Below are 8,016 nucleotides of genomic sequence, written 5' to 3'. Positions count from 1 at the left end.
CTTGGGTCCCAGTGAGATGCTTACTCCATGGAACTGAGAGCACTCCTTCTTTTGTGAGCTAGAGCACTTTAGCGTTGAGTATGGGTAGTGGTAGGGGTCCTCCGTTGAAACATCCTGGGCCTTCATGCCTTGTTTTAAAGGAGATGTTGCGCGTGGTCTCAGCCTGCCAGTAACCAAGGCTGTGGTTAGACCCGCCCCTGGCTTCCTACTGGGATTGTAAGATGCTCTTCGGCAGCAACGTCAGGAGACTTTGAAGAAATGAAGGCTTGGAGCCACAAATTACACAGCACACCTGGGGCCACACAGCAAGGTCGCAGCGGGAGAGACAGAGAGCGTATGACCTTTCGTTCAGGTCAACGGTGGGGGGCTAGGGTTTCGAGAGTTCACTCTTTAGTGATGAATTTAAAACATAGGAATGGGATCGATTGTTAGGGGGTTTTTTTCCCGCAAAAATGCCACTGAAATACACACTTAAAAATGATTGAGATGGGGACACCCGGGTGGCTCGGTCGTTTAAGCCTCCAACTCTTGATTTCGGCTCACGTCATGATCTCGAGGTTCGTGGAATCGAGCCCGGCATCGGGCTCTGGGCGACAGTGCAGAGCCTGCTTGGGATTCTCTCTCTCCCTCTCTACCCCTTCCCCTCTCTCTCTCAAAATAAATAAATAAACATTTTTTTTAATGGTTGAAATGGTAAATTTTACCTTGTGTGTATTTCAACACAATGTTTAAAGAGAAAAAGGAGAAGGAAATACATAAGAAACGTTATTTTTTAAAAATCCAGGACTTGGGGACATTTGTTAATTCTATCACTTTGTTATTACGCTAATTTCCTCTCTTCATTTCTGTCTTCCGTTTCTCTTTGCTTTGTTCTATTGTTCTCTTTTCAATTTATTGAGTCATATACTTAAGTCATTGATTTTCATTCTCTCTCATTTGTACAGTATTTACGGCAATGACTTTTCCTGTAAGAACAGCTTTGGCTGCATCTCATAAGCTCTGCTGTGTAGTACTGATGTTATAACCTCAAACCATCCTCCAGAAAGCTCCCTTTCCGATGACACATGCGTTCCTATAACACACAGCACACCTGCCCACCAGGGCTCATTCTCTCTGTCATGAAGTTCTGGCACAACGCTGTGCAATATAAAAATAATGTGGGCTGCACATGCGCTTTAAGATTTTCTAGTAGCAACATTAAAACGCATCAAAAGAAACAGGTGAAATGAATTTCAGTATTTTATTGAACCCAGTCGTGTCCAAAATATTATTATCATTTCGGTAATGTATCATTTCAATCAGTATCTCTTCATTGGCACTGACCACCCTTCCAGTACTTAATAGCCACGTATGCCTAGCGCAGATCCAGCATCCGTGACCAGGGTCCGGGTCTCTCTGCCCACTTCTCAGCTCCCAGCCTGCAAGCCGCTGTGTTTTCTACGTTGCATCCACGGTGCTTTCACATTGTGAGGGCTGAACAATGCTTGCCGGGTTGAGCACAACATCTCCCCTCCGTTTATCCGTCTGCTGGCCCTAGTTATCATTCATTTACCCATCAGCATTTCGTGTCCCAAATGAGGACAATTGCAACAAAGGGCAAAGGGTCAGTGGCAGACACGGCCAGTTGCCCGTCTAATATCCACGTAGCCTTCCTTTATTTAATTTTTTTAATGTTTTATTTATTTTTGAGACAGAGAGAGACAGAGCATGAGCAGGGGAGGGACAGAGAGAGAAGGAGACACAGAATCGGAAGCAGGCTCCGGGCTCTGGGCTGACAGCTCAGAGCCCGATGCGGGGCTCAAAGTCACGAACCGTGAGATCATGACCTGAGCCGAAGTCAGAGGCTTAACCGACTGAGCCACCCAGAAGCCCCTATGTAGCCTTCCTTTATAATAGAATCCTCACATGATCTAGGGTGGCAATGAGCCCCGCTAACAAACTCCACTTCTCAGCCGCCCCTGCATGTAGGGGTGTCATGTGACATGACTCTGGTTTATGAGATATAAACCTAAGGGTTTTAGGTGTCAGAGAATTGCCTCTCCCTCTCTATCACCCTTTTTTCTCTTCCTGCCTGGAACGTCACTCAGGATGCCTGGAGTAGCAGCAGCCTTTTTGTGACCATGAAGACCGAAGCTGCACGTGAGAGCAGAAATATGGAAGGATCTGAGCCCGTGATAATATCATGGGGCTGCCATACCCCGGTCCGGGAATCCCAAGTGCCAGACCTCTTGCTACACAAGAAAATAAACATGAAAGGGGAACAAAAGGCTTCTCTTGTTTAAGTCACTGTTTACTCGTCTGTCACTTGCAGCTAGGTGTGGCTGCTGCCTGATATCAGGCCAGGGCACATCCTGTCATTCACTCAGACGCCGCGGCTCGAGTGCCTGTTCTGAGCCGGGCAGGCGTCATAAGGCTGTAGATGGCCGGCCTGGTGCATCGCTGCAGAGACCCGCGCCCAGCAGAACGTATCCGTTGTGAATCAAGACACAACGCACACTGGCTTCGGCGGCGGGGGGAAGAAAGGTACCGACCAGTGTAACTCCAAAGGGGCTCAAACAGCCCTGGCAGAATCTGGTTTTCTTGCACGGTCCCACGTTGGCAGGAGCCTCTGGCTTCTGTCCCCTCTGCCAGGCCACCCCAACAGCAGGGGCGGCGGTGAGAGCCCCAGCATCCTGGCTCACTGGACCAAACGGCGCACCTCAAGTACGGGCCGAAGCGCCATCACACGCACCCGTGTGCACACGCAGGCTGCACGCAGATTACACGCAAGTCTGCAACTGGTCCCGTCAACACGCTGTGTGCAGGGACTTTTCCTCCCTCGGGTGGGGGCGGGGCCTGCTATGCGCGAGGTAGAGAGGTCTCCCGGGACGGGGAACGTCCCGTTTTAAACCTGGGTCCGGCCCAGGCGAACCGGAATGAATGGCCACCCGCCCTCCTTTGCTACCCGATCCTGAGAACACAACGTGGTTCTTCTTAAAGAGACCGGTAAAATCACGCGTGATTTTAAAAGGGCACTGAACGCCGGTTTCCTTCAGGGCAACGAGAACACCTCCTCCCCTGACCCCTACCGCCAGGTTCTGGACGCGGTGGGGGCGTGAGTTCTGTTGCTCCCACAACCCCCCAGGACAGCCGCCCTCCGGCCCCTGATGAATCAACCAAGCCCCTCCCACCACCACCACCACCACCACCGCGCAGACTCTCTGGACCGTCATCCAGAAGAAAAGAGCCTCATCGGCCATCCGCCCCCAGACACCCCCCCATCAAAATCTCTCGTGTGGGTCAGCCCCGCCCCCAGAAGGTCCCCGCTCCCGCCAACCGGCTCCCCGGGCCCTGAGGTTGCCTGGAGCACGGCAGGTCCTTCGGGAGCAAATCAAGATCTCCTCGGTGCCGGTGAGTTCATCGGGTCCCGCCGCTCCCCGGGCTCGGGCCTGCGGTCCCTCTGCCCGGACGCCGCAAGGCAAGACGGGTGGCGCCGGGTCTGCTCGCCCGGGCAGCAACACCAGCTCCCTGAGACTCTGCTCTGACAGGAGGTGTCCCCGGTCCTGTGCAGCCAGGCGCCAGCCTCCCAAGGACATCTTGTCCCTGCCCCCGCTTCTCCGTCTGGGGAGCCCGGCCATCGTGTGTGCTAAAATCCGCAGGGTGCTCAGAAGGAGCCACCAGGTCGAGAACCTCAGAGCCACCGGGTGCCGCTCCGAGGCGGGGTGTGACGGCAGGCGCCGGCTCCTGGGGCCCGAGTCAACCCTCCCGCCTGCCCGCCTTCTGAGGCGCGTCTCAGCCACACGCTTCCAAGCACCGAGGGAGAGAGGCACTCTCTGGGTCCCTGGTTTCTCTCCTGCACTGTCCTCCACGAGTCCAGCAGGGTGCAGGCTGGGGGGGCTGCCGCCCCGCCCCTCGTCCAACCCTCCTCGTTCCCTTCTGAGGAGGGAGGGATTATTGCGCCCATTTTAGAGACAGAGATTTCCTTCCCCGCGGCCAACCAGAGCCGGACTCGCACTCAGGTGTCAAGCCTGTCCTGAGACCCTCTGGGGGTCTGCTCTGGGGAAACCAAGGCAGCCGTCTGAACTTACTATTATCCCTCCGGGGGGCAGGAGGAAGCCGAGGGGCAAGGCAGCATTGGGTGGCAGGGCTGGCTCGTGACGTGGCCACGTCTGTCCCCTCGGCTCCCACCCCAGCCCCTGTGGCTCATCCCCTCCTCCTCCCGCAAACATACTTACAAAGACGTGGAGGCAGAGCGGACCGCGCCCCCCACGATCGCTCCCTCCAGCTGCGGACCCCAGACCCTGACCGACGGGCAGACAGGCCGTGGTGGCCCCTCGGTCCCGACATGGGAAGGGCTGGTGACCAGGACAGCTCAGGGCCAGTGGGTGGGGCGCCACGGTCCATCTCTGCCCTGCGGGTAGGAGCCGGGGGTCGGTGGCCTGGCCCTCCCCGCACGCCGTCGGCTCAGGAGAGGACGCCTCTGGGGCAGCGCCCTCCTGGAGGGGCTGGCAGGGAGGGTGACGCTCAGAGTCCCCAGCAGGCAGAGGCCCTAGTCCTCCTTGGGCTTCTGGGGGTACCGCCGGGCCAACTTATAGTCTATGTAGGTCCCGAGGCAGGACCAGAGAATGAAACGGGCTAACAGGACAATGACCAGCAGGACCAGGAGCGGGTCAGGGCCCGTGCTTCCCTCCCACCAGGAGGCCATGCCGAAGGTGGGGGGCCCCCCCTGGGGTGCGGGCTGTGCCTGGGGGGGGAGGGGCCTGCTCCCCTGCTCCCCCCTGATCGGAGCCCGGGCCTCCCCGGCGGCGAGTGACAGGCCAGAGCGCGAGGCTCGCGGCCTCCCCGGTCAAGAGGCTCGGCCGCATTCACGGGCCCACAATGGTCGCATTGTGGCGAGGCCGCGAGCGCCCCCCTCTCCGCCGGGCTCCCCGCTCGCCAGCGCTGACGTCACCCCCGGGCGGCTCCGGCGGCAGCTGCCGGGCGAGGCCGGCCACCTTCTCGGCGCTTCCAGCCGCCCACGCCCGCGCTTCCGGCGCGCAGACAATCGGGCCCTTTCTCTGCCCAATTAGCTATCGCTCGGCGGCAGGGGGGGGGGGCGTGGCGCGGGGAAGGGGACGCGGGGAAGGGGAGGGGACGCGAGAGGACCCCCCTTCCCCCCCTCCGCCCGCGAGGGGGTCCGTGGGGGTCGGCGCACCCGCGCGCTGCCACCTGCGTGCGGCGGGACAGACCTGCTCGCTCCCCGCTCCCCCTGCGGAGGCCCTGGCCGAGCTGCCCCTCTCCCTCCCACCTCCACCCGGCGGGTCCCTTCTCACCCTCACCGTGACCCTCGGCCTTGATCCAGCGGGCTCGCGGCTGACCTGGAGCCTCAGCCTGTCTGGGCACCGACCCCTGGAGGGAAAGTGAGGCAGGTGGCTGGGGCCTGACCCGAAGGGAGCGTTGAGTGCGGGTCAGGGGACCAGCACGCTGCTGGGTGCCCGGGCTCCAGATCCCCGACGGCCCTCCCGCCGCCAGAGAGGATGCCCCGAGAAATGTCCCCACACCATCACCGAAGGGACAGCCTCCACCTGCCGTTATCTGCCTGCCACACACACACACAAGCCCAGATGTGCACGCACCCAGGCACCCACAGCCCCGCACCCCTGCACCCCCTGCCCACCCCCCACCTCGGACCTTCCCCAGCCAAGCTCTGCCTGGGGGAAGAGACAGTGTGGGCACCTCCTCAGACCCTATGGTCTCATAAGGCAACAGGGCCCCACCTGGAGCTCAGAGGGCCCGGCGGCAGGAGCCGAGGTCGCTGAGAGCTCGTCCTGGGGGGCCCAGCACGTACTCACCCCAGAAAGCGTGCAGTCCCCCCTCAGGTTCCTGGTCAGGGAGAAGGCTCGGGGGCCTCCGGGACTGCCGGCCACCTGACGCCCCTTCCTGAATTTCTTCTTTATCTGCAAAATAAGAATGTGCTCCTTCCAGCCCTCCCAGAAGGTTCTAAGGAGTAAATGCAAAGGCTCTGACAAGGAGCACAGCCTAAAATGGGCAGTGGGGTAGGGAGGCAGCCCTCACCTGTGGTTTTCCTCAATGAGAAGCCAAGCGAACGTGTGTCCCGTGCTCACCACGGGCCAGTCCCAGGATGAGCCCCACCGGTGCCCTCGCTCAGCGCTCACCCCCCACTGGCTCCGGTATCAGCCCCGGTGAAAGGGCACCGTGCCCTACTTTGCTCTCTGGGTGGCAAATGACTTTCTCTGCCTCTGTCCACAGAGCGAGCGGACACCAGCGGACCTGGCCAGGTGACCCGGCACATTTGCTGACCCCGACTGTCGCAGAGGTACGGACGTGGCTTCAAACCTACGTGAGAACTTAGCAGGAGCCCAGCATGGAGGCAGGAAGCACACAGGGCATTCTGGAAGACGTGGCCACTTGGCAAGGGCTTCCAGAATGTTGCAGAAAGTCCTCAGGGGTGTTCAGGAGCCACCTGCCTGGACACACCCGTCTGCATCTGGGGCGAGGTCCCAGGGGGAAGCAGCCATGAACGCGGGGAGGGAGAAGGGACCGGTTCCTGAGCAGGCATTTTGCTCACCTGCGCGGTCAGCGTCTCCAGGTGGGTGTTCTGGGTGAACCCAAGGCACCGAGCGCACGCCAGCTCCCGACCTGGCAGGTGGGGACAGGGTGGCCTTGGGTAAATCCCTCTGTTTGCCAAGCACACCATGGGACCCGCAGAGTCAACAGCGTCCCGGTCACGTGGCATCCACACACCCAGAAGCTCTGGGATCACGGAGGCCTCCCAGATCCTGCTCAGATGCCCCCGGGCCCCAGAGTCAGCGAGGCCAAGGTCAGCACGCCCTTCGGGAGAGGAAGTGAATGTCCCCAGCCCCCGGACAGTGTCACGGCTGTGCCCCCCGCTGACTTCTCCCAAGAAGGGTGTACGTGACACACAGCAGGTGCAGCAGACCCTAGATGGATAAGGTGGCCGTCGCCCAGAAAGAGAAAATATTTCGGCGATGAGAAAGTGCATCAGACAGGCCAGTTCTGATGTCACGCAGTTCCCACCGTGTCCCGTGGGGTGGGCACCGCGTGCTCCCCACTCTACTCATCTTACAGCTAGCAGAGGTGATGGGCTTGGGGCACGGTCGGGGCTGCACCCTGGTCTCTGGGACCTTTTACCCACCTCTGTGCCCCCGACCCCTAGCTTCAGTAGCTCTTTACTCCTCTAGGGAACATGCTGTGGGGGCCGCCCAGCACCGCGACCCAGGACCGACTGGGGGCGCCCAGCTCCCCTGCAGATCAGGACAAACCCAAAGGTCAAAACAGGCCCCAGAATTCCGTTCCAGATCACCGTGAACTTGGGACATCTTCCCGGCTTCCCCCTTCCCTCCTGCCCTCCCCCTGAACACAACCCATGACAAAGATGACGAGTGTCCCCCTTAAAGGGAGTCAGAGTTTCCCACGACGCATAGAGCTGAGCAGGGGCGACCCCAGCCCGGGGGGGGGGGTGTCTGGGATGGAGGCGTGGCCCAGTCCGCCCCCCACCCCCCCACCCAGACCAGCTCTCACTGTGGGTGACAGCACCAGAACCAGCCCCCCGGGGGCCCCATTTCAGTTGGCGGCTCTCATCAGGGCGTCCTGCGATGCCCCGGGCCTCAACTGCCTCCTCCGTAAAAGGGGGCAATAGCCCCTTCCCCGTGTCTGCGGGTAAGGCCGGGGGTAAGCCTGCTTTGCAGGGGAAGTACATCACTGCTCAAAGGCGGCAGGCGGCCAGCGGACTTCAGGGACTCCAGGGGAGGAGCTGGTCAGTGACGCTGGCCCCTCTCCCCCCGGGGTCCATCCGGCATATCACCCTGGTTTCGGTCGGTCGGTTGATTCTGTTTTCCACTTTGACCACGGCGCTGACGTCCTCTGAAATCTCTGACGTGCGTCTAGCCCGGGAGCTCCCACCAGATCCCCCCCGTCCTGGCACCTAGAAGGCGCTCAGCAGGAAGGTGTCCTGTGTACCGGGGCCAAGAGCCCAAAGGGAAGGAGGCCCCCTGTGTCCATGAGACCGGCTTCCGC

The 8,016-nt window shown here is 60.2% G+C and overlaps 2 protein-coding genes across 2 annotated transcripts; both read right to left on the bottom strand.

Moving 5' to 3' along the window:
- Nucleotides 1–2,269: 2,269 nt before the first annotated feature.
- SMIM38 (small integral membrane protein 38) lies at nt 2,270–4,701 on the bottom strand. The gene has a single exon (XM_040465825.1). The coding sequence runs from the start codon at nt 4,682–4,684 to the stop codon at nt 4,529–4,531; it is 156 nt and encodes a 51-aa protein (XP_040321759.1). The 5' UTR covers nt 4,685–4,701; the 3' UTR covers nt 2,270–4,528.
- Nucleotides 4,702–4,922: 221 nt separating this feature from the next.
- On the bottom strand, nt 4,923–7,475 carry LOC121023764 (uncharacterized). The gene is made up of 3 exons (XM_040465824.1): nt 6,548–7,475; nt 5,811–5,915; nt 4,923–5,367 (listed from the first exon to the last, which is right to left on the bottom strand). Exons 1-3 carry the CDS (start codon nt 6,980–6,982, stop codon nt 4,927–4,929), a joined length of 981 nt encoding a protein of 326 aa, XP_040321758.1. The 5' UTR covers nt 6,983–7,475; the 3' UTR covers nt 4,923–4,926.
- Nucleotides 7,476–8,016: the final 541 nt, after the last annotated feature.

The sequence above is a fragment of the Herpailurus yagouaroundi genome, unplaced genomic scaffold, assembly GCF_014898765.1.
Source record: "Herpailurus yagouaroundi ecotype Mexico unplaced genomic scaffold, PumYag 569, whole genome shotgun sequence".
NCBI classification, from domain to species: domain Eukaryota; kingdom Metazoa; phylum Chordata; class Mammalia; order Carnivora; family Felidae; genus Herpailurus; species Herpailurus yagouaroundi.
This window is presented reverse-complemented; position numbering and strand designations above follow the sequence as displayed.